This window comes from Pelmatolapia mariae, linkage group LG12, assembly GCF_036321145.2.
Source record: "Pelmatolapia mariae isolate MD_Pm_ZW linkage group LG12, Pm_UMD_F_2, whole genome shotgun sequence".
Taxonomy (NCBI): domain Eukaryota; kingdom Metazoa; phylum Chordata; class Actinopteri; order Cichliformes; family Cichlidae; genus Pelmatolapia; species Pelmatolapia mariae.
This window is the reverse complement of record NC_086237.1, coordinates 19,321,532-19,348,394: the sequence shown is the minus strand read 5'-3', so window position 1 is coordinate 19,348,394 and position 26,863 is coordinate 19,321,532. Positions and strand designations below refer to the sequence as shown.

Below are 26,863 nucleotides of genomic sequence, written 5' to 3'. Positions count from 1 at the left end.
TTTGGCCAGAAAGGTTGAGGACCTGTGGTCCTGGCCACGAGCCACTGGCAGGCTGCTGGCGCCTTCGCATGAAGGCAGGAGGTGGGAGCAAAGAAATAAAGAGGTCATAAAAATAAACTCATTTCAGTTCTCTGATACTTAGGAGCAGGGGAGCAGGGGTTAGTTTGATTTGTGCTCCATCAGCGTACAATGACATCACCTCTGGCTGTGAAGCAGATGAGAGGGGAGTAAGGTGGAGACAAGGGTGAGGGGAAAGCATGATTGACTGCACAGTGGAGGTCACAACAGTAACTGGACACAAATGTACACACATGTATATAATTGTGTACATTCACGTGTGTATGCTATCAATGCATCATGTGTAAAGCTCTTAGCAACCATGAGCATCAACAAACTCACTGTCAGCGCCAACGGTAGTTCATTCATTTGGTTTTTCTTTCTTACCTTGCATCTGTGTTATATTACCACAACAACTGCTGCTTGAAGCTTGAGTGGCAGGTTATATATCCACACAGTATGCAGCTGTAACTCCAAACACAATCACATATGGTTCTCTACACAGGACGAGGATGGAAGGGATTGTGATTGCTTGGCATACCAGAGTGTGTATGTGCATTTGTGAGTGAACATGTATATTGTCCGTGTGCCTGCTGTATGATGGGTGATAGATGGTTAGATGGGTCCATTTTGTATACCTTATAGCTTGCTCTGTGAAGACCTTGGGGTTAATAGCATTTAGCCAGCGTATGACAGGAATGGTCGGTGGGTCTGGTGAGGTCTCCTTCGCAGCATCTATCATAAATGTCCTGTTGCATATGGCAGCATGTTTACATTTACAAAAAAAAAAAAAAGGGAAAAAAAAGTCACAGTACTTAAAATGATACAACTAAATACTGCATACAAAATATATAATTACAATTAGAAAGCTATAAAAGCCAAGCGCTGGGCATAGGAGTATAATATTAAGCACCTATAAATTGAATTGAATTACTTAGGGGTTATACACCATGGTCAATTAGCACAAATGTTTCCAGAATCAGTGGTAACAGCCATCTGACTCACTCTGTTCAAATAGTGTAAGATGGAAAGTATGAAAACATTGCAGTATCTTTTTATCATCTTACTAAATTTTAAATTAAATAACAAAAATGTCCATACTGTACCAACCTATGTAGCAAAGATAGAGGTGCTGTGACAATGACGAGGACTGTCAGGAGCTGGTCACACAGGTTGTGGATTTGGTATGGCCAGTCTGAACCACCTGCTATTATGGTAATCACTGAAGAAGGGTTGAAGCACACCAAGGCCTCAGGACTTTCACACAGACTCCACATAAGGTGCTCCACATACAGCAACATTGCTGTAATGTCACATCTGCAGGACGAGGGAAACAGAAAGTGTGAATTTAAAGTGAAAAACAGAATGGATGTGATTGAAAAGCTGAGAACACCTAAAGATGATCTACTATGAGTCTCATTTCACAGCCAGGTAGACAACAGGAACTTCTTCTGATTTTACTGTTGACATCTGAAGCGTCCCGGCTTTGGATGCGATCACCCTAAAACTTACTGCTATGTTACATCAACCCACTGCTTTTACTTATATGCCAGTAAATCTGCTTTCTTAATTGGTTATGGAATGCTGCTCATCATCTATCATCACCTCTTTTTTGCTTCCCTTTGGTCTAAATTCTTACTACAAAAGGGAAAGGACTGATAGAATAGAGATGATGGAGCATAGGAGTACCCATGTGAACACTATAGCAAGAGGGAGACCTGGAAAAGCTTTGGAAAGACATCTGTTTAGCCTATGCTCACACTTTATAACTGTCCCTCCAGAAACACACAAATCTCCCAGAATCATAAACCAGGTTTCCCGTTGACATCTCATGTATATTGCACTCAATCTTTGTTAATACAGAGTTCACTTTATGTGGCATTTTTGAAGCATGGTTTATCCTGTAACTCCAACTGATGTATTGAACAAACAAATACTAAAGATTTTTGAAATGATGGCCAAAGAAAAGCCTTACTGTCAATGTTTCAGACTCCCCGAGTAGAGACTCTGGAGTGGAAGCAAACTGAGTTCCTCCAATAGCTCCTAGCCTTTGGATAAAAGTTCCCATGATGGAAAAAGTCTATGTGTGCTGCATGGGGCTAGAATGTGTGGGTGGTGCCTCCGCTCCTCAAACTCAAACTTTTACATTTGCATTAAAGGATAGACATACACAAAATTCCGACTGTATAAGCGTCTTGCATTTTTGTGACGTGCTCAACTTATTAAAAGTCAGTTGTTTATCAATTTTGACTAACTTCCATCACAGCATTTCTCAGCAGTTAGTCCATCCACAATTAGACAAATGAAAAAGATTGCGACATATTTATTTAAATGTTAAAAAACAAAACAAAATGGAGTGTAGGTCTTTGCTTGGTGTATTACTGTTTTAGAATCCATTGTTATATTTATATGTATATATTATCAGTAATATGCATGATAAAATACCTGATTTGCAGGTGCCTCTTATATGAAGCCCGCGCTCTGGCATATCTTCGCACTAACAGTTGTAAAGTGTCTGTTAGAACCTGGCCAAGGACATCCCTGGCCAGCTCTGCCGGAAGGACCGCCCACAGGTCGCTGCGAAGCCCGCACAGGAAGTAGAACCACATCTGCACTGAGAAGGAACACCTCTCGCCCTGTGGAAGAAAGTGATAGATTTGAGGGAGGGGGGACTGTAGATGAAGACATGTTATCATATGGAAACTGACAGTGAAGTAAAAACAGAGAGAGGAGTTAAAAAAGGGAAAAAAGAGAGAGTGAGAGAGAAACCCTGAAGGAGAAGAAAGAGAGAGGCAGAGACACAGGCAGGTCTGTCAACACCAAGATGTCTCAGTGGTCATGCCACCTGCACTCTGCACCTGGGTCTCTTTTCCCACTGGGATTTTAGACTGCTTTAAAGTCCTGGACTGGCAAACACATCACAACCAGCACACACTTCCACATCCACTCTCACACATAAAAAGAGTGAAAGAAGGAAGGGCAAAAATCAAGAATGTTTCAGAAGAAAGTGAGAAGAGGGGGAAAAACAGGACAGATTGAAAAGAATTACTATCCTGGCATCTTGCAGCTCTCTTGTAAAATATATAGGAGGATGCATTCTTTCCTCCACCTGTACACCAGAGTTACTATAGTTATATGTAATTTCTAACTAGTTTTGCTTTTTATCTCATTTTGACTTAAAAAAAATCAGTTTAGTTTCAGTTTAGTTTTAATTATTTTCAGTTTTCGCTTTAGTCTTTTTAATTATTTTTTATCTTTTTTATTGTATAGAGGCCAGAGAGGTATCAAAGGCAAGATTTGTGAAAAAAAAAACTTCAATAAAAACACATAACTTTTTGAAAGCAGCTGGCTCACGGTGTTGTAGACATCCAGAGTCTTAATAAACATGTCCATCAATGTCTCATCAGCCAAGATGTAAATAACAATTTATTTATTTATTTTTAACCAAACTTACAAATACTTGAAGCTTCTCTACATTTTTATCTTATTTTAATTGGTTTTCTAGGTTCATTAAATAATTTCAATTAGTTTAATTTTTTTTTTCTAAATTTTTGGTTTAGTTTTCATTAACCATTTTAACTTTGTTATACACTTCCTAAGTCTTCATATTTATCCTATTATAAGGTCATTTTGCACAACGCATACACATTAACACTACCAAACTCTTCAATCCATATTCTCCCACTTCACCCAATCTCTTGTTTACTTCCCTTCTTCTTCCTTCTTTTCCTCTGTATGTATTGGTCACAAACAGGAAATAAGTCCAAGCTTTATGTCCTGAACTGAGTTGCCATCTTCTGCCTATAGACTCACTCAAGGTTACACAGACAGGAGCTGGATCCAAACCAGAGGTAGCCCCAAGCATTATTAAACCAGCCAGGTCAACTATGAAAAAATTCCTTTTTAAAGACGATATCCTGGCAAAAGTGCAGTCTGAAGCCGGGATGAGGAAATAAGCTTGTTTTTTAGAATGAAATTCAGCACATGGACCCACAACCTTTATGTCTGTGGTACAACTGCTTTATAGCATATATTCTTTTTTTTTTTTTTTAAACTGTAGCATAAATATTACAAATATTTTCTGCTATTAACAATTATTCCTTTTGTCCATACTAATCTAAAATGATAAAAAAGAACCAAAGGATCTGGCAAAGGGTATCTCTGAGGCTATAATAACCTGCGAATGAGTAACTACAGAAGCTGGTGATCCAGGAGATGAAACCTACACGTAAAACATCAAAAATATAGGTACATACATAGACATACCAAATGACACTTACATCCTGAGATGCTGCTGTACACCTACACATACATTCATTGGTACGGATGCACACAGTGATGGCTGAACAAAAGCACACACCTGCACACAGCAGGCCTGTCTGACACCAGTGACCCAAGGAGGGAGGGAGGAACAAAGGGAAAAAAAGTCAAAAGCAAAAAGAGAGAGGGGAGGTTTAGATTTGTTTAAGGGCATAAAGGTAGGGGAGTTCCAGGGGCCCTCTGCTGTTTCCAGACAGTCCCAGTGTAGACTGCAGACTTCAGACAGCTGAATCCCTGGAGCCCCCAGGGCAGCATGGAAGCCACAGATGTTCTCAGGGAGCTCAGAGTAGAAGACTGAGTTAGAAGTGGGAGAGTGGGCGGTAAAGGTGTATTGTGGGAATGAAAAGAAGAAACAAGAAAGCTCTAGGGTGTAATTCCTAGAGTTCCTCAAAATCTACCCAACAAGCCTCCTAAGACACCGGCATTGAAATTTTTGCAATAAAAGAAATCAAATCAACACACAACAACACTAGAGCTGTTTTACACTTTTTTTTTAATTGGGGTGTGTGCAATATTATAGACACCGAACATGCACTTAATTAATAAAACTCACAAAAGTGTGTCACAACACATTTGTTTTGTTTAGTTGTTTGTTTTTTTAAATCATATAGTGATTTTACCTCATAGAAAGGTTTGGGGTCAGCCCAGTGGTGGCTCTCTGCGTCCTGAAGAATGCATGTATAACAAGCCTGGATATAGTAGCTGGTCAACTGCTCTCTCATGGCCGTGACTGTATCTTTGTATTTCTGCACAGGTAGTGGGGTCAGGGTTCTAGGCACAGAGGAAAGAAACATATCTTTAAAGGTAACGTCAGAAAACACATAATATAATACACACAGCATATTAAATGAAAAAACAAAAAACAAAAAACAAAAAACAGGTTTACTAGGGTAAAAAAAGTTCAACAGCGCACAATCCTGTAATGCATATGCATAATTAACAGCTGTCATGTATGCACAGGGAGCTATCAATGGCACGGGTGAAATGATTAGATGGAAGAATAGATGATTTATTATAAAAGTTCAGTGTGACATTTCATACCCTTTAAATCCACCTGCCTTTATAATTTCCAGAGAGGGGACTTAAAACCAGGGGGGAGTTAATGGTGTAAAGAGAGGAAAGTGGTTTATGACCAAATGGGGTACCATGCAAGTGCAGGTGGAGTGCAGGAGTAAAGGGCCAAGGGTAAGAAAACAGGAGCACAAACAGCACCAAGGATGTTTTTAAAGGAGATCTGTGGAGAGCGGTTTAAAAGGGGGATAAGGGGCATGAAAATGTTGAAGAAAATGGATGGAAAAACTTAGCAGGTGCAGACACTGTGGGTGTTGTTACCCTCTGTGGTTATCTCTGATAACCCCCTGTTAATCTAGAATTTCCTTGACTTTTAAGAATCATTTTAAATTTCCTAGTTTCTAAATTTGGAAGAAATCTTCTTCATCCACTGCTTCAGTTGATTAACATACTAAATATTTATCTTTTATTTCAAATCAGGGTAAAAAAAATCAAAATGTATTTTACATAAGGTAGCTGGAGCAAATAGTGCTATGTGATTTATGTTTCTGGTACAAATGCTTGTAATATAGATCTGCAAAGCTGCCTGTCAGCTGCTAATGGTTACTGCTAATACTTTAAGAGATGCTGCTTGCAACTAGGCAAGACAGGCAACTGCTAGGTAAGGCAGGCCCCAGAACGGTGGGGGGGCCCCTCAGGGCTGACAGACAGTTAACTACAACGATAGCAATGTGCAAAGTTTGGAATGGCAGTATAGGAGAAACCTGACCTCTCTAAAGGGACCCCCACCTAACTCCACTCCTGTTGCAAGTGGCATGCACGATTCTGTTTGAACAAATGTAATCACAAGGAAAATGAAGAAGAGCTATTATGATAAATGATATGATTTTATACTTCTAAGAGTGGAAAACAGAAAGAAGAAAAAGGAGAAAGAAAAGAAAAAAGCAAGGCAGTGGTAAGTGGAGCAGATAGTCATCAAATACAATGCTAAAGAGCTAAATGCACATTATTTCTTTGTTTACTTTGTTTTAATATTGGTTTATTTAGCTAGCAGAGCGGGGCAGATTGCGCATGGCCAGGGGTCAGAATTGACTTGTTAGCATAGCAACCAGATATTAGAATCTAGTAGTTACAGAATAGATACTTTATCACCAGTCAGCTTTGCTTTAGACATTGTTATTGAAATAAACATGGTCTCTGCCACTTTTCTTTGTTAAACGCTGTCTCCACCTGAACTATGGATGATAAGTTATGAAATTTAGAGCCAAGTGTACTCTAAATTACTACATTATATTAGTGTAATTATTGTGCTATACACTGAGGGAAATTATTATTTAATCCCCTGCTGAATTTGTAACTTTGCTCAATTACAAAGGAATGAACAGTGTGTAATTGTTATGCTAGTTTCATTTTAATGGAGAAAGACAAGAATATCAACCAAAAATCCAGAAAAAAATGCATTTCATAAAAGTTATAAACTAATTTAGAGAAGGCTTGGGAGAAAAACCAAATTGAAGCTCTTTTGCATCAACTCAACCTGCCATGTTTGGAAGAAAAGAAATGCTGAGCATGACCCAAAGAACACCATCCCCACAGTTAAGGACAGAGGTGGAAACATTACTCTTTGGGGCTGTTTTTCCTGCTAATGGTACAGGACGACTTCACCGCATTGAGAGGCCAATGGACAGGGCCATGTACCATTAAATCTCACACAAGTACCTCAGCCCGAATACTTAAGATGGGTCATGCAGGTGATAATTACTTCCCTCCATAGATCAGTTTATAGCACAATAATTACACCAATATAATTGAATGTATGTGCAGTGTGGTGTGTGCATTTTGTTGTAGTTTCCATATCTGTTATGTAGGTTTAATGGTTTTATGAAAATGAAAAAGGCATATTTTCATTATGTAAAAACTTGAGTAGACAGTCAAGGCTATCAAATGTAATGTGTACGTCCAAGAACAACATTCAAAAGTTGAATTTGAGTAATGCTAATTCTGTAACATGAAAGCTATGAAAATTACATTATTAATGTGTTAATGTATAAATATACTTCCTTTAATATAATGGTGATGAACACTTGGTTGGGTCGTCCTAGGGCCCATAGGTTTCTAGAATCAACACTGGATATTTTGAGAGTAGTTTTAGAATTACTTTGCCACAGTAAAGCATTGCCTGTGTCTATAAGTGAAGTTTCAGTTTGTTTAGTTTTTAAGCAATCCACTAAGGAATCACCAAAGATAACTGTGACAAGTTCAGGATCAAATCAGAAGTAAAATATAATCACATTCTCCCCATGTGTTCCTGAGTTATGCAGTTGAATAATGACTAGCAAAGTGTTTTTGTGGAACATTACGGTGCCACAGTTAAGCTGACATTTGACCTTTTAAATGCAAAAGGCCATCATTTCATCAGTTTATCCTGTTAGACCAATGTGTGAAATTTCATGTGAAAGTCATAATTAGCATGTTTTGTGAGTTTACAGTGACCTTGACTCTTGACCTTTGACCAACATATTCTAATGAGTTCAGCCTTGAGTCCAAGTGAGTGTTTGTGCCAGATATTGTCAAATTTCCTAAAGGTCTAGAAATCATAAAAATGGTACAGATTTGAAGTTGCAAGCGACCTTTGACCAACAAACTCTTATCAGCTCTTCCTTTAGCCCAAGTAATTGTCTGTGCCAAATTAAAATAAAAGCCCTCAAAGCATTCCACAGATATAGCATTCATGAGAACAGGAATTAAATGGCAACCAGGAGACATAATGTCACTGGCCATGGCAGTCACCAGGTCTGAAAAAGTTGGGAAAAAGACAAAGCATGGGAGCAAGCCAAATAAATAATTCAGCTGTGTGAAGTTTAAACAAAATAACTGTAAATGTCCATAAACATCTGGAAACACACTTCTTACATTTTAGCTGCAGCAGTACTGGAATCCTTCAGCCTGGCACTGTAGTGCTCTAGTCGCTGATGCACATAAATGCAAGTGGCCAGTAGAGCATGCAAGTTCTTCAGGGGAGCAGAGGATGGTACCTCCAGGGCCCTCTCCTGCAAACGACCCAACATGGCAAATGCTGCTCTGCCACATGACTCTATAAAGCTTGATCGCACCTGCAGAAGAGAGCTCTCGTTGCAGGCTGCTGCCAATGGTAGTAAGGCATCCATTTCAGTCATGATTGCTCCGCAAAACTGAGGGGGGAGAGAGATCGCAAACATGAGGCAAGATGATTTCAGTAACAGAGGGAAAATCTGTCAGTAAGAGGAAACAAAAAAAAAAAAACAGTAGAAAGAGACCTCATTAAATGTAAATAATGGAACATTTGTGAGAAGTCATCAGAATGACAAGGATTCAAGGCTGAGCTGAGTATTACACAGGCATTTATCTTGTGTTTGCCTACTACTGAAAACAGTGACAAGTGCAACCGATGAATACAAATATCTGGGGACATGCACTCGGCATCAACTTTGCTGTTAAAAATTCACAGCATTAGGTCAAACAAAAAAACATCAGTCATATTTTATAACATTGTTAATCACCGTAGTCACAATCTAATAGAAATTTTACAACACACTGGAGGAGGTGGAAGTCAGACAGCCTTATAAGAAAGAAGCTTGGCCCAATAAGGACGCACCACAGCATTTCAATCAGGTTGAGTTCTGATCTTTAATGGGGACCATTGCAACACACTGATACTTTCTTTTTCAGCCATTCTGTTGGAGATTTGCGGCTGGGCTTAGGATCATTGTCCTGTTGCATGACCCAAATTTGACCAAGCTTTATTGGTTGGACAGATGGCCTCACATTTGACTCTAGAAAACTTTGAGTTGACCATGAAGTCCTATGTATACCAATGATTACATTGTGTCCAGGTCCTGTGGCTGCAAAACAAGCCCAAGGTATTACACTTCCACCATTATGTATGACACATGGTACAAGAAGTTTGTGCTCATATCTTGTACATAGTTTTTACTAAATGTGGTACTGTGCATTATGGTCAATCATCTTGGTCTTGTCTATCATTGTTCTAGGAGTGCTGTGGTTTGTTCAAATGCAACTTTGCATTTGACTTAAGATGTGGCGCCACTTCTTTTCAGAGACAAGATTCTTTCTCCTGGTAGCGCTTCCAAACAAGAAAAACTCAGTTTTCTTCTTAGTGTACTTTCTTGAACTTTAACATTTAACATGAGATGTAGCTCTTGAGATTTTTTTGCAGTTTCTCTGAGCATTGCACAGTCTGACCTTGGGGTGAATTTGCTGGGAGTTCCACACCTGGGAAGATCCTGGCAACTGTCTTGAATGTTTTCCACTTGTGAATAGTTTTACTCGCTGCAGAATGATTCGCTTCAAATTGTTTGGAAATGACCTTATAACCCTTCCCAGATTGATGGGCAGAAAGAACTGCTTCTCTAAGATCATTGTCGATATCTTTCCTTCTTGGCACTGAACGAATCAAACCAGCAAAACTTGTGCTTTTATGGAATCGCTCACATTTGCTGATGATAAATTAATCAAATGTCCATTTTTTACATTACTGCAAAGAGTCCTGTGAAAACTTCTCACACAACTGTATTTGTGAATCCAAATGTATAGACCTAAAACATGCATATGCTTGAGTCATGAGTCAGGTGCATCAGTAAAAAGCCTTAAAACATAGCACAAGGCCCATATCTCCTGGATCTATTTATCTAGGTCACATTGAAGAAAGAAAATACCACTCAGAAGACTATTGCAGTTTAATCAATCAGTCAGTCATAGTGTGAATCACCTGCTTCTACAGTCACGGGATTACTTGACTAGCTGTCGGAGAGGACTGAGAAGTTCAGCATTTCTATTTCTGTTACAGCTAACAGTGTGTCTGCAGCTGACAATCTCACAATCTCTTCAAACAATTTTCTCGATAAAAGCTTTCAGTGGGGCCCACTAACAATGACCGCTTGCACAATTAAGTCAATACAGGACTGAATGTTGTCATTAGGAGCTTAGCTTTGATAGAAGAAAAAAAAAAGGAGCATGATGGAAAGATCCTGAAGAAGCATACAAATACAGTATTCGCACACATATAAACACTCACATACTGAAGCCAGTTGAAGTCAGTCTGAAACCTTAACTAGCTAAGATCAAAGCGTGTGATCCCACCAGGACTATTGCAGCAAGGTGAAAGAGATTTTATAAAGTGCTAGCGAGCCCTGTTTATGTGTGTGCAGAATGTGGAGTAGACAGACAAGTGAAGAAATGAACACGCAGGTGAGGGCTTCGCTAAAGTCTGAATACAGAAAAGGCACTTCTGCTGCTATAATAGAAAGCTGGCATGAAGGTTAGAAGGGTCTAGTAAAACAAGGAGAGTTCAATCCCAGGTTCTGACAGGAGGGTGAGTTACAGCTGTTGAAAGCAGGCTGTTTGTAATTCATCTATCTGCCAATAATAAAAGTACATCATCAAGTACTGTGATGGATGAACAGTATCATTGCAACCTGCATATTTATGGTAATATAGACAGTGGAAAGTGGGTTCAGATAAAAAAGCGAGGACTGAGGTATGAACAAATGAATATAAATGTGAGAAATATTGATCCATCATAATGTCTTTCTACTGGCAGTTTTTAAGGTTTTGTCTTGTAAAAAGTAAATTTGCTCTTCTCAGACACTAGAGCATGTTCAAGCATATTCGAGCAAACACATAGAGTATGTGTGTATAAACACACATACCACCCCTCACACACACACACACACACACACACACATATATATATATATATATTTGTCTTGAATATCTTTTTAGCTCAGTGTTATTGAATTTAAATGCATGCATGTATAACCTTTGGGCTGAAAGACTCTCATCTTTGAAGCGTTGACCTACACATAAATACGCTGTACAGGTCCCGAGTACAGACAAATTCTGACACTCGTTAGCAGTGAGAGCCACAAATACTGTCAGTGTAAAAGGGTTAGGGGAGGAGAGAGTGGGAGGAGGGAAGAGAGGTGAGGCAGTAATGATAAGAGTCTGAATAGTGCTCAGTGTAGAGGAGAGTGGTGGGTAGTTGAGAGGAAGATGAATGTGAGTTGGGGAAAGTTTCAGGTAGAACTCCCTGAAAAGTTGTTCGGAAAAATTTAAAACTGCAGAGAAAATGAAGAAAAGCGAAAGTGAAAAAAAAGGGGGAAAAAAACAGCATAGTGACAGTGTGTATGCGGCTGGCCACACTGGAGATCCTTTTGTAGAGAGTTAAATTCTAAACCTTGTCTCACATTAGACACCAGCCTTACCTTTGGAGAAAAGTCAATCTCCGGTTTCTACTTCACCTCTCCCTACCATTTCTCAGGCCCTCTCTCACCCCTTCTGCCTATCCTGCTTTATTCTGTTCACTAACCAAGCCTCTTTGCCTTCATAATACATCCCTAGATCATTAGTGCACCATATACCCTCCACTTTCCACTTTCAACACCTTTCTCTACATCCCATCTAACCTACATAGTGGTTAAATGTTTTTTTTTGTTTGTTTATTTTTTGTCTTTAGAGAACTCTGGTAATACTGATGACTTTTTCCGAGGAAACTTTTCAAGGTGTCATGCCCAAATCATTCGGGCTCTCTTTTGCACAGAGAGCTTTCTGCCAGGGTAACAAAAAACATTATTCTCCCTGGGTCTAGGTATTGTTTGTAGGCTTGCATTGTTCTGGGTGAAGAGGACAGTGAGTCCACTGTGTATGGCAAAAGGAACTAGCACACAAGACTGCACGACAATGAGGGCCTTGTACAGATATTGTTCATAGAATTAACCTACGCATTAGACTCATGTGTGTCTTCCTTTTTTGCATGTTTGACAACAGCTGAGTTTTACACATTTAGTACACCAAATAATTGACTGAAGGAGACAGAATAAGGTTCTGAATTAGTGCTATTTGGTACTGAATGATAGAAAGGACTTGATATAAGGAAAGGTTAATAAGAGAAATCTATCTCTATAATGAGAGCAATGGGGGTATTTAACAATGGGAAAATTCGGAAGTTAAATTCCAGCCTGTCTGCACGTCTATTTTTTTTTTTTTAATTATTCTTAAAGACAACAGGAGTAACCACAGGAGAAATTCTACTTTTGCTTGATTAAGGCCCTGCACTGTATTAGTGGGCTAATTTGATCTACAGTAAAACCAAACATTCCTCCAGCACAGCTTGTGTGACAAGAATCATTGGATAACTACATACTAATAACTAGAGCTACTTAAGGACTGCCCTGAAGCAAATGTACTTAAATCAAATTAGAATTAAACATCGGTTTACTCTACACTATGTGCAAGAGTACCTTGGCTATCATTCTTGGAGTCTCTGTCTCTGAGTAGGAGGAGAAGGTGTCTTCTCTGAGATGTGTGTTGCTGGCAGTGGTGAAGGTGGGTCTAGTAATCAGGCTCAGGGAGACAGAGATATGTCCAGAAGAATGTAATTCCTCTTCTTGTTGTAGATTCTTAGCACAGACATTATCCAGCACCACCTTTACGCAATGCTCCATGTGAGGGACTAGTCCCTTGAACGCTGACCTCCAGTTGAACTCCAGAACCTTTGCCTGGCAAACAGGAAATGAGCCAACAGCCAATTAATGTCTGAATGGTGAAGGGAATACTTTACCTGTTCATTTCACTGCTATAAAACATACTGCTTGTTTGCAATCCTAAAAAAAAGTTAATATGCCCGCATGATATGAAATAGTTGTAACGATAAAGAAACATGTAAAAGTCGTACCTTTGTTGTTTCTGTGGTGGATTTCTTGCTCTCAGTTGTGCTGTCTGAATCCTTTTTGCTCTTTTTCAAGATGCCTAAAAACACGATAACGTTTTTGATCAATTTAAAGAGATTTATTTTACAGTGTGACTAGGAAACAGCTCAGTCAAACTTACAAGTTATCAACAATGACAATGAAACTTCAGAAAAATCCTGATTTGAAAATGAAAATGAATCGTGATAATCTGTAGTATCTTTCAAGTCTATGGATTATTTAGAATGACTACGTCTATATTAAATCATACTGTTATTTCCCTATTGGCCAACATGAGAAGTATAAATGCACATGCCTCAAATGGAGTAGAAAAAAACTGCCACTGGCATTTGCTTTAAAAGTCTAAATTTGGGGTTTAAATTTGATTTGAACCCAGATAGTATGAGCCATAAATGGGGTAATTCCATGAAGGGAGCCTGTGTGGGAAGAAGGGGGAGTGTAGGAGGGGCTGACATGAAGACAAGCGTACAGGATGTTGGGTTAGGGTTGCAATTAAACAGCCTGAACATCAAGGCCACAGTTTCCTAATCAGAAGGCGAAGAGTAAGACCCCAGGCGAGGCAATTTAGCTGAACAAGACCGCATGCAATGGAAAAAGAAGGAAGCAGCAAGCGCATCACTTTTTGACCTTTAAGCCCATCTGATGAATTTCTGGTAATTAAGCTGTTTGATTGCCTGGAATTAATGATTTGGATAACTGCCCTTTAAAGGCTGTTTACCTCTCTGTAAATTGAGCCTTTCTGCAAGTCTTGTTTTTGTAAATGTAACCTTTATGGAAATTACTCCATGCACCAAAAGCTTTCATTTAACATTTCCGCAGCAGCAGTTCAAAGGGGAGAGAGGAAAGGGATACTAAAGGCTTATATAAGACCCCAGATAATTCCCAACTAAAATAACACATTTCTTCAGACACAACTTGAGACTTTTGGAAAGAACAAGTAAGTAACAGTGTGTGTGTGTGTGTGTGTGTGTGTGTGTGTGTGTGTGTGTGTATTTATTTCATATATATGTATGACAATTTTCTGTGAATTCTATGAATTTAAAGGTATTAAAAGGAATTATGTTGTCCTTGTTTGACCACTGATTTAAAGAGAGGATTTTATTTTTAGATACATAATCTTGTACACTCACCAGACACTTACACTTAATTAGGTACACCTTGCTAGTACCAGATGCCTAACCCTTCTTTTGCCTTAATTGTGGCTTAATTCTACGTTGCACAGATTTCACAGTGTGCTGGAAACATTCCTCCTCCTTCGGTCCACATTGACTGACAGCATCACACGGTTGTTGCAGACTTCTTGGCTGAAAATTCATGATGCAAATCTCCTGTTCCACGATATCCCACAGGTGACTGTGGAGGCCATTTGACCATAGTCAACTCATTATTATATTCAAGAAAAATGTTTGAGATTAATTGAGCGTTGTCAAAACATCACTTGGTGCATTATTCTTCTGGAAGTAGTAGTCAGAAGATAAATGGATGGACATAGTCAGCAACAATACTCAGGTAAGCTGTTTAGATAGTACTAAGCGGCAGTTTCTGAAGTACTTGGACCATCCTGCCTGGCTCCAACAACCATTCCAAGTCACTTAAATTGCCTTTTTCCCCCATTCTGAAGCTCATTATGAATTTCAGGAGGTCACATGCCTTATATGCACTGCTGTCTAGTGTCTGTGAAGGTTCTCAGTCATCCAGGTCATCGTAGTAACAAATATCTATCAGCCAATCACTAGACAGCAGTAGTCTAAGGAGCTTGGAAAGAAAAGCATCTGGACTTCTTTAAGTTGCTTGAAGATGTTTCACCTCTCATCCAAGAAGGTTCTTTAGTTCTTAGAACTTCTTCAGTTCTTAGAACTGAAGAAGCTTCTCGGATGAGAGGTGAAACGTCTTCAAGCAAAGCGTCTGGACTTCTTCAAGCAACTTAAATTAGTCCAGGCACTTTTCTTTCCAAGCTCCTTAGACTACTGCTGTCTAGTGATTGGCTGATAGATATTTGTTTTAACAAGTACACACAAGAGCAATAATAATTTTCAAAGATAAAAAACAACAAATCAACAAAAACTAACAAAGCGTCTTAGTCAAAGTATATGAAGAGTTTATTGAAAATGGAAATGGATTGGCATTTATATATCAGTTCTGTTGTATCAAAGCACTTTATATTGCATGATATTAGGTTTTGATGATGGTGAAGGAGACACTGTCTAAAAAGTCAGTTCAAAATCCAAAATCCCCCATACTGTAGGTGTTCAGTCATTCTTACATCATGCTTTAATACTTAGTAAACCCCTGACTGAAACCTCATGCCCTATGAATTGGAGCACTGTTATTTTGGGAGAGACCAAATGTGATCATTGTTTTGATTTGCTGTGACCCTCCATACTGTGGAGACATGTAGACATAAACCGTTCTAGCAAAATGTTGCCCTTGGCATGAAAGAGCCACCAAATCCTCTCACAGTTCAGGTCAAGAGTTCTTTTTTTTTTCTTTTTGTCTCTCATTTATAGATAGATACATGTGTGCATTTTTGAGTAACTGATTACCTTTTATAGGAGGAGTGTCTCCTGTACAGTCAATGAAGATCGTGTTAGTGACCAGCTCCTTCACATCGCTCTCAAATCCCAGCAGGGTGCAAGCCAGCTGGGTTAACGCCCTCAACTGGTGGGAGGTCAAACTAAAGCTCCGACTTTTAGTGGGAAGCTCCAGTGGTGCTGTCAAGGGGGAAAAAGAGAAGAGATCAAATAAACAGTGTGCATGCTTAGGAATGCATGACTAGCAAAGAGATGCACTACAGTTTACAGTTCAGTAAAGGAATAAACATTTTCATGAAAATAGGTTTTCAACCCAACCTCCCCGCCTACATGCACTCATCGGAAAACACCACCCTCCACAAGTCTTGCCTCGCACAACACCTCTTATAAATATCGACCCATTCATGTTTTCCCAAAACACGGCACAAACAAAGAGACAGCGAAAAAAATATGCAAAACTTTGCTCCCTGAGAAGTCACACATGCACATCCCTCTCTCTCAGCACAAAACTTTTCTCCCCATAACCCGCCGATGACCCCCTTGGCAAATATGGATTTCCCATTTTGGAGGCTGCCAAAGCCATCACCCAGGGGATGTTCCGCATTAAGCTGGAGAATGGGCGGCTAGGAGATGCGTTGCCATACTCCCAGACACATGCACAAATACTTTTGTGTGTCCGCTTAAATGAGCTCCTCCACTGCAAAGGCATTTGGGAATGGAAGAGCTCGGTATTAGCCTTGACTCTGAAAGCTCGGAGATGATTGAGCGTTGAGACGGAAAGAAGAGGGGGGTCCTTTTCCAATAATTGTAACATTATTGCCTCTGAATCCTAATGAAATTTTGCCATATTGTTAAACAAAATCTGACAATATGAAAACACATTGTCCCCAAGGATGCCTGGTTTAATCATGCATGAGGTTTGACTCAGTGTGCTGTGTGTGGGCACTTGTGTATGTTTATATGAGTGTTAATAAATGAGAGTCGATGAGTTTTTGTGTGTTTTCGTATCTGTTGGGTGTGCGCACACTTGTTTACGAGCATGTAACGCAGGTCATTATGAATAACTTGATTTGCAGGAGGTGCTCGTATGCACATTTGCACATGTCAGTCCTGCAAGACAATTGTCACACACCAACCGGATTTCTATGGCCACCACGGAATAAAAATTCTGACCTCAAGTTTTTTTGTTTTTGCAAGTCTACGTCTATACATATATTTATGTGCGTGCGTGTGTGTGTGTGTGTGCGCGGCTGTGTGAAATCGCAAGTGAACAGATGTGTAATTTGGTGTGTTTGCTTACGTTCATGTATATGTGTGAGCGCGTGGATGTGTGTGTAATTAAGCTGCATGGGTCTGCAGCTTAGCAGCTCCTCTGTAATGGGGTCCAGTGGGAGTCTGTGCTAGAGAGACTACATCATGCTGCATGTGTACACGCGTGACCTGGCTGACACCCATGTGCCTGTCTCGTTCTCCAGCTTGCACATTCACGCACGCACCACCAATCTTGTCTATTTCTGAAGTCACCAGCAAATCAAGAGCTAAAGCTGTCAACAACTCAAGAGTAAACAATCAACCGGACAAGCCAGGAAATGTTGCTGATATAACCACATAGTTACTGCACCGGATTATCTAAAAAGTAGGGATGCATTAATTTATCAGCCAAACATCGGCTGTGACTGATAGTCACATTGCCATTAGCGTGTCTTCTTAATTATTGAATATCTATATCTGTGCATTATCCATGTGTCTGTCTGTCTGAATACTCTCAAAACTGTATCCATTTTTAAAGAGAGTTTATTTTGTGGTACATAAATCTACGATCCATGTATGAATTTATGCTCGGCATGAAATAGCTATATACTATCTATACTATTTATCTATATCTATACTGAGTTCTCTGTTTTGCTTTCACAAAAACAGGGATCAACTACCTCAAAAACAAAATAAATAAAATCGATAGTATAATTAAGAGTAACAGTAACACTGGTTAATTTGGCCAATTCAATTCCCAGTCGGTGCATCTCTACTAAAAAGCTGCCACTATATCCCCACCCTGTTGCCCCATTTTAACCTTCTCTGTGGCATACAGCAACCATTAACCCTCACTTCATTCTAAGTATCACCTTTTCCAGAGCTTCTTTCTCCTCTTTACCATTCATTCTGTTCATTCCCTCAACCTGTGACCCTTTGACAGCTCCACTTGCTCACTAAGTCACACCCTAAATAGTCGCACGCATGACCTTGATGTTCAGCAATGCTGTGCCTCAGCCTTTCATTGGGGTCTGCAGCGCAGCTTATATAGGTATTTATAGTCGTCTCCCTAGCCAAATAGCCCTATAGCCATAGCAGTCTAGTACATAGCCATCTAAACCTCATTATACCTTTGTCACAACAGTGAGGCCAAATGAAGGCTCCCATAGCCACTTGATGGAGAGGGTGTGCTTAAAAGCACCCAGGTGTGTCATATAGCATAGTACATGGCATGTCTTATAGAGCAGAATGAGGAAGGGCACTAGCAGCCAGAAGAGTTCAACCAAAGGTCAATGTAGTGAGAATCAATAAAGGAGGAGCCGGTGGTGAAAGCAGGGCAAAAATTATATGTTTATACAGTATAACAGCTCCTTCCATATAACATTATGGACGGAGCTTATAAGTGAGGATGCTCCTATAAACAAAAAGACAAATGTTAAGCCATATTCTGTGATAACCATTAAAGCAGTTGGCATCTTATCAAAAATCCCTCAAGGCAAGTAGCGCGTTATTCATCTTTATGTTTCATGCGAAAACAGTGCCATTGTTAAAAAAAATGTCCAAGAAAAATCAAACACCGCAGGTCTACAGTGGCCAGTTTTTAGTTTGTATCTTTTAATAATGACAACAATGTAACACAAAAGGGGGAGGAAAAAAACAGAGCAGGTATTTTTGGCAAGCCATCATTCTTCTACTTTTCTCTGTGGGTTCCACCATCTCCACAGTCCTCTCTCGCGCTCCCTCTCTCACATACGCACACACGTGTGCACACAAACACTGCTCATGACTGGCAGAGAACAGAGAGAGAAGGGAGAGAGGAGGAGATCTAGGGGAAGGAAAAGGGGTGGTGGTTAGGGATGAAAACATGGGGAAGAGAGGGAGGGAAAGAGAGGGAGGGGCGGGATAAGGGAATTCCCTTAGCAGTTGTTATTGATTCCGGTGTTTACGGGCGAATAGTTTAGTGCCGTTTACAAAACAGAACAGATGCAGCCAGTGAGCAAAAAGGTAAACAATTGCTGTGTGGCGGGCTGCCAAATCCCCAGTCTGATGTATTAAACTCACGGTGAAGAGCATTTCCCCTTTGGCTGCACTTATTGCCACTTCATTTCCTCTTTGCTCACATACACATTCTCTACTTCTTGTCATCTCGCCCCTTCTCTGCATCTTTCTCTTTCTCTCTCATTCCCTCGTTTATCTGAGGGAGAAGAAAAAAAAAAAAAAGGATGAGGGTGTAGGTGGCTTTTTTGCCGCCTGGCTATTTTCTGTCCTTCTCTAACCCAGGAGGCCCAGTTCTTCCTAACAGAGCCATTAGTAGGGGGAATTGCATGTGTCTGACATGGCCGAAAACCAATTATTAGACACTTTCTACCAAATGATGCCCAAGTCTTTGGGGAATGGGCAATCATGCAATAATTTAGCCACTGATTTAATTTCTCTCCAGCACAGCATTCCCTTCCTTTTTCATCCTCCTGTCCCTCTATTCCTCTTCTTTCTTTTGCTCTGTCTCTCTGTAGTAAATCTGACCGTCTGAGGGTGGTCTGCCTATGCAATGCCACGCTGTCCAACTGGACTATAGGCTCTTATCATGTCATTGCCATATGTGAAGGCAACTTTTCCATGTTTGTGCAGATGCCAGTGTCGTACAACACCCTCTACAAGTGATGTAAACATGTGGTTTCATTAAATCTAGCCAGATAAGGAAAAAGTAATTTTAGAAGACAAGGCAATTTTAGTACATCTTACATATTGGAAAATCAAAGTGCTTTACATAGTTCATAAAATGAATAATACTAAATTAGACAGATGTCCTCTTGTTCAATGAGGCTATTTTTTATTTCTTTTTATTAATATCCTGAAAGTCACCTAAATAAAAACAGGGATATGATTCAAGAGCCTTGTCTACGTGAATCCTCTAACTCTAATTTTGAAGGACAGGCATTTTAACCGCTGTTATCAGAACAGATCAACATTTCACTCCACATTCAATGCATTCAAAGGCAATGAATTAAGCAAAATGCAAACATTTTCTTTTGTTCCATGTACAAATGATGACTCATGATTTGCTTTTGTAGCACTGTTCTTTGTAGCAACAAAATCCTTTATATACCTGTATTGACCTTTGTGGTAACCCGTTAACATTTCCCAGTTTACAGTTCCTGAACACACAGTTAACACATATTGTACTTCTAAAGGCAGAACAAACAGTACAAGTAAAGCACTGACTACACCTGACTTGGCACACTCCCTTGTTAGTTTTTCCTGCAGTGGTCATAGGTGTATAGCTGCATGAGTCTGTTAGTGCTCCACTTCACTGTTAACATGGAGCTATTGCCATGCTATACTTTCTCTTCCTGCTTGTGTTTTCTGTGTACCCGTGCCTCCTAGTGTGCTCATCTCACAGGGTGTCAAGCAGGGTCATATGGGTGCCTTGGGGTACGTCTGTGCACCTTTCAGTGTGTATTTGGGTAGAAGGAGAGTATGAAGTCACTGTGGACCGGCTGCTAGGCCCTGTGACAGCTGGGGTCCTCTTCGTCAGTTGCGGCCCACTGCTCACCCAGACAGCCTTATTATGGGAGGCCTCCTGCCGTGATTTACCAATATATACTCTGACACAAGCACGAACATGAACACACACACACACACACACACAGTGATCTCTTGTGGCCCTTTCCATGGGTGCTGTCCAACCAGGGCACAGCAGGGGCCACCGGGCACTTCACATAAAGAGAAAGTAGCAATGTTTGATATCTCAATTAAGTTGCTCTGCAAGGAAGAATGTGTAGTTGTGACGGTGGAGGTGGTGTTTTTTGTGGTTACAAAGATGCAAACTTTTTCTTTCGATTTGAATGTATTTTTGTGTCCTTTTCGTGTGTCTTATTTTGTTTCTGGCTCTCTTTGTGATGAGCACTGCAGTGACAGTGAGATAGAGGTTAAGATTTCTCTGGCTCCCTCTGCATACTTGAACCGAGAGGGCTGGATGAAGAACACGAAAGAATGTATTGTCCTGATGGGAGCATTTCATTAAATCCCACTTGTTTAGTGCCCTTGTTCGCATCATTGTTTTCAAGCCCTCAGCGAATCACACTGACTCTTCATCACGAAGCGCTGGCTGCTCTCAATAAGCCAGCCATTTTTGTCTGTGCTTTCTCAATAGAAGGTGCCAGGAAAATGTTCATATCCTTGAGCTGTTCAAGAGTGATACACAAAAGCCATTGTGGCCACTCTGAGGAAATGGGGAAAAAAAATAAATGGCACGCATATTACACATTCTCAAGGGCCATGAAACATATTCTTTTCTGCCATCTCACTGGAGCGATGATTTAGAGAAGATGAAGAAGATGACAAACACACACATAAACACAACCGCAGAGTAAAGACCCTGATCTTCTCATTAAGATTAGGAAACAACCACTGTTGCACTGTTTGGTAACTTTCTTAACCAAGGGCTTCTCATCATGTGCAAGCATAGTAAGAGAGCATTAAAAAAAAAAAACAAAGCGACAAAAAAAAGAAGAAAAAAACAACAGCATCCATAAATTCCAAGCATCACACAAAGACATGTGCACACGTGTACTCAGTGACACACACAAACTCCTCTACCTAGCCCATAATTACATGGAGGCATGCGTGTGCACGTCCCAGGCTGACAGTGTATATAAACTCAGGCAGAGATATGATCTAGTGAGGAGCTGCTTTTATTAAATATTAACAAACGCCATTCCCAAGTAGCCTCAATCCCCACAAGCACCTCCAATGCCAGTCTTAGCCTCAGCCTAGCTATCTCGAGTCACTACAGAACCTCTCTCCCTGCTGAATAGGCTGCTGTGCTTTCTCTAAGAAAGAGTTCAAAGAGCCAGAAAGGGTGACGAGGGGGGAGTTGCAGTGATGGTGAATGTGCTTGCTATACATGTTCTAACTCAATCCTTTTTTATCTATAGGGAGCTGCCAACGTAGTCATATGGGGAAATTAGTGGAAGTGGAATTTAAATCAGTGTTATCGGAATGGGGTTGCAGAGTGTTTGAACAGAAATTCACAACCTCGACTTCACCCCTGTGGTCGATTGTTAGGGAAGAAAATTGTGAGTGCGCATGCAGCGAAGTTAGAATGAATGCTTTTGATGTCCTACAAAAACATGGATCTCCTATGCATACATATGTAAATTACTGATGCCATATATGGAAATTTAATGATGCATTTTTAAAAAGGAGGTATTAAATGACTCTTGATAATGTTTTTTTTTAAAAGTAGGCCTGAAATTAGTATGCTCACACACACATCAGAAACAACCCAGAAAGGTCACTGAAAACAGAGTTTGTAAGAACACATGTTGACTTACAAAGTCACGCATACACCTTTAAATGAAAAGCAACAGGTGAAAATATATTGCACAAAAACACTTTTGGTAACACTGCCAGTTTTTCAGTTGCAATTTTTAGCTAATACAGTGTGGCAACTGTATAACTGTAAATGTCTGCATTTGCAATCCAACTTATACTTTGGGAAATCATATCATTAAGGGCCCAGAAAAATGCTTTTAAAGTATCAAAACTGTAGATAATGGTTGCTAAATGTAAAAAAGGAAAATATTACTTACCTTGTTTTGGCAAAATTACACACACACACACACACACACACACACACACACACACACACACACACACACACACACACACACACACACACACGCACGCACACACACCTAAACTTGGCCCACCCACTTTCCTACAGACTCAGTGAGGTGTGTTAGTAAGGTCTAAAGCCCGTATTGTTCCTGACCAACCAACCTGTCTCGCACTTGCCCCAGTCCCACTGTTCACCCCATTACACCTGGAAAACTAGGAGGAAAATGGGAGAAGAAAAAGGGTGAGAAAATGGACATGGAAGAGACGAAGTAAAGGAAAAGCAGTGAGGTGGAGGTGCTCAGACCCTTTAAATCTGTCTAGGTACAATGTCAAAGTCTGCCTTTGAGTCGGTGGGGTTAAAAGAGGAGGCAGATCTCGCTGTGAACGTTGTTAAATGGTTCAGTGGTTTGACAGTGGCTGATGCTACAGACAGCGCTACTCCCCTGGGAGTCCGCAGATTCTCCCAGGCATGGCTCTTATCAAAATATACCTACCGCCTGCCTCTTCTTCAGAAATAAACAATAACACAGCAGGGGAAGAGGGAAAGATCTAAGGAGTCATTGGATGCCTATGAAAATAGAATGCCTTTTTTTTTTTACTGCTGTCATAATTGTCTTGACAATTATGGGTGTAGCATACAGTATAGACAGTAAAGTGTGAAAGCAGATTATGTGTTAATGTTTAAGCCATGGGCATTTGGATAGAGGATATGTGGTTTCCTGAGCTTTTTTTTTTTTTTTTGTAGTGGGGGGACGACTTAAAAAATGAACAACAGGAAAATGTAATCCCAGTTGTAGCCCTCAAAGCTCTCTTGCAGCTGATAGTTGAACACACACACAAACGCATAAGTAAAGCCAGCACAGGCAAAACTGCTCCATTTTACCATCATTACACAGCACGGGTCCCTCGCTCCCTTTGGAGCCATGTTCTGCCTCCGGTGCTACATTTGACGGTTTGTTGAGCGGCACGTAGGTGTGTAGCCTCCACAGCGTTACGTGATCAAACAGCCCAACTGACGCATGGCCAATTATCCTGGCTGCCTCCTCTCATCTCACGTTTAAGGAGAGGGAAAGTAAAAACCAAAGAGGGAGATGGAAAGAGAGAGATGGGGGGGGGAAGCAAAGCTGGTGGTGTGTTTGTCGAAGAATCGCAGATGCAAAAGTACTTCTCCCCCTGTTCCACAGGGAAGCTGACATGTGCACCATTTTTTGTGAAAAGTAAACAATGGCTCGCACACTTGTTTTTATTGTGAATGTTTGCCATCAGCAAGCTGTAAATAGGCCAAGATGAAGAAAACAAAGAGAACGCTGAAGGAGGGGATAAGTATCAGAGGGTGACGCAGGGAGCGAAGGTCTGCCCTTCTCTGGTCTTTGTGTATAATACTACTTCTTTGTCCAACAAAGTGACACATTTTATATTAGTGGCAAATATTAAAAGATACTTCTTAAGGTTTCTTTTCTCTCTAAAATACCATGGCATGTGTAAAAAGATCGAGAGAATGTTAAACTCTGCTCTTATTCTGCTCTTAACTTAACTGTCATCAAGCGCTTTGCAAATGTAACACTGCATATATTCTCTTAGGTTCAAAAGATTAAAGTGGTTAAACACACCTTGACCAAGCCTTAACTATTCCGAGATCAGGGCTTACTGCTGTCATAAATGCAGTATGAGTAAATAGGGTTTAAAAGTATATTTGCCCTGGAAGTAAAGCTCTCTTTATCCTGTTGGCAGGCAGCAAAGAATGCAAACACAGAAAACAGTGCAGTAAAAAGAAAGCACTTATAATGGGAACAGCAGTTATTGACAGCCACTTATAGAGGCCTTGGTTCTAGCTCAGATCACTACACACTACCACTGGAGAGCAAAGACGGAGAGGAGCAAGAGAGAGAATCACCTCTGCTGGGTTACAATGAGAAGCAGGTGGAAAGAAGGATGACGTGAAAGAAACAGCAACAAGGCTAAATAAACTAAATGTACTCTGCTACCGACAGAGAGAGGACAAAGAATAAATGAATGTAAAAACATTTAGAAAAAAAAAATTATGCTTACCTACAGTTGCCCGGGATTTGACTGAATATTTTTTTGTCTTGACGCTCGGGGCAGTGTTGTCTCTGTGAGCTGTCTCACATTCTCTCTCCATCAGGGAGGCAAACTCTGTGGCCACTGTATTGAGGTAGGCTTCATTAATAAAACCAAGGATCGTGTGTGCTTCTGCTAGTCCTGAAAGGACGTGGAGCTCCTCTTTGAGGGCTTGAGTCAGAATCGGCACCATGCTGCAGAAACCCATAGCCAGCCTGTCAAAACCAGTCTCACCGATTTGACTGGCGGACAGGGTGGAGTGCAGAATACCTAGTACGTATTGCCGTTTTAGGCCCTGGATACACAAAAACAAAATATTATGTCTGTGTAAGATTAGCAGTGCCTTTGACATGCATGTAAAGTGAACACCCTCTACTCATCTGGAATTTATATGAACTGAAAAATGGAAATTGTTTCTTATTTTAGTGTACCTGGTAAAGTTGCAGCACCTCTGACTCGGGATAAAGAAAAAACATCTGCTGCAGACACTGAACCCGTTCAAGGATGGACAGAGCGGTTGTTTGTCGAGGTCCAGGAAGCTCTGGACTACAGGAAAACAGTTGGTCCATCAGGTAGCGTCTGAGTCGGAGTCGCACATCATCCCACACCTCCTGGATCTTAAGTAAAGATTAAAGATTAAAAGATTAGAACACCTCCCCCCCCCCCCCAAAAAAAAAAAAACCCAACAAAAAACAGTAAGTACAAGTAAGCTGAATTACACGTGAAATTCATCAGCCCATAACACATTAAATTAGTCTGTATGGAAACAGCGAAATGGATAATAAATGGTGCATTACCTCTAATGAAGCGTCTTCTCTGACTGTATGTACCAGCTGGATGGAGGAGGCAGTCAGTTGAGAATGAAGAGACGAAAGTGGGGATGAAGAAGAGTGGTTACAGGGGAAGCAAATACCGCACTGGGACGACAGATTCAGCAGTAGCTGAAGCGTCACCTCTTCTTTCGACTCTTCTTCAGATCTCAGGTACTGTTGCTGAAAGGAACAGATCATTTAAGATATTAATTTCACAAGAGAAAGAGGAAAAATACCTGAAGACACAGGGCAGTGCAGTATGAGTGTCTTCTAATCTTAACCGCTTATTCATAAACAAAGCTGCTGCTTACCAGATAGCTGGATATTTCATAACACAAAAACACCGGAGTTAAGTGGGATTTGAGATCACAAATGACGAAATGATTATGATCACGATAAGTTATCAGAGATCCAGCTTTCTCATTTTAGAGAGAAATTATTTGTTACAGATTGTTGGTGAAATGTTTACAAAGAATAGCTGGAGATGATGATGACGATAATAACGATAATAACGAGTCATTAGGATTTTGATGCGTTACCAGAGCTCTGAAGAAGTCCATAAGCTCTTGATGTCCTTGGGTAACAGGCCTCACACTCTGTTGTGTTTTGAGGGAGAACCACTGCAGCCACTCTGTGGGACTCAGTGGACGCTCTGCTGTGCGGGAGTCTCCTATTTTAGCCTGGAGTTCCTTCAGCTGCTGTTCAATGCTGAGCACAAAAAAAGACATATTACAGAAATCAGAGAGCTAAGGACTATAAAACCATACAGAGGTTCCAAGTACAAGAATAAAACACATACCAAAGTAACCTTAAATTTAAGACATTGGATGGAAAATAGATTTTAACCAGCAAAACAGAAAGAAATGAAATAGACTTTTAAAAATGCAACCTTATAAATTCAATTTTGTCTCAAATTTGTGACTGGACAAAATGTTACAGTCAAGATAATCTGGGAAGGAGCCTTCAATTTCACAGGTGACTTTTGAGACATTTAAACAAAAACAATCATTGAACTCAAAAGCTGGTGCTACACCATAAGCACACAGGAACAATGCATAAAATATGTCAACGCAGCAGTGATACAAACAAAAAGACTCGATGATAAAAATACACACGGACCTACACAGCACGTCACATTTGGCTCTCCCTCACTCCTATTCAGTGTCTCTGCTGTGAGAAGACACATACAGAAGCATCAACAGTAATGAACACAGACATCGATATATCAGTGTGCAAGTGTGTGCTAAGCATCTGGTGTGAAGTGGCATTACAGACATTGGCAGGCATCTGAGGCACACAGTTCTTGCAATCTCATGTCTTACTTGTTCCCTTGACACACACACATACACAGACAAACACACACACACAGACAAACACACACACACCGCTCTTTTGATTTTAACAGACGGCATCA

The 26,863-nt window shown here is 40.4% G+C and overlaps 1 protein-coding gene across 9 annotated transcripts in view; it reads right to left on the bottom strand.

Moving 5' to 3' along the window:
- Positions 1–26,863, bottom strand: part of kiaa0825 (KIAA0825 ortholog) — a 120,113-nt gene that overhangs the window by 80,398 nt on the left and 12,852 nt on the right. For 8 of the 9 annotated variants that reach the window (XM_063489994.1, XM_063489999.1, XM_063490001.1 and 5 more), the window contains exons 3-14: positions 25,989–26,157; positions 25,435–25,629; positions 25,069–25,254; positions 24,608–24,932; positions 15,698–15,865; positions 13,121–13,194; positions 12,687–12,944; positions 8,302–8,579; positions 4,998–5,148; positions 2,503–2,693; positions 1,168–1,374; positions 696–806 (exon numbers count right to left, since the gene is read on the bottom strand). In XM_063489994.1, coding sequence (XP_063346064.1) covers positions 696–806; positions 1,168–1,374; positions 2,503–2,693; positions 4,998–5,148; positions 8,302–8,579; positions 12,687–12,944; positions 13,121–13,194; positions 15,698–15,865; positions 24,608–24,932; positions 25,069–25,254; positions 25,435–25,629; positions 25,989–26,157 — 2,313 coding nt within the window. The remainder of the gene's footprint in view (positions 1–695; positions 807–1,167; positions 1,375–2,502; positions 2,694–4,997; positions 5,149–8,301; positions 8,580–12,686; positions 12,945–13,120; positions 13,195–15,697; positions 15,866–24,607; positions 24,933–25,068; positions 25,255–25,434; positions 25,630–25,988; positions 26,158–26,863) is intronic. The other variant, XM_063490000.1, reaches the window with a different exon arrangement.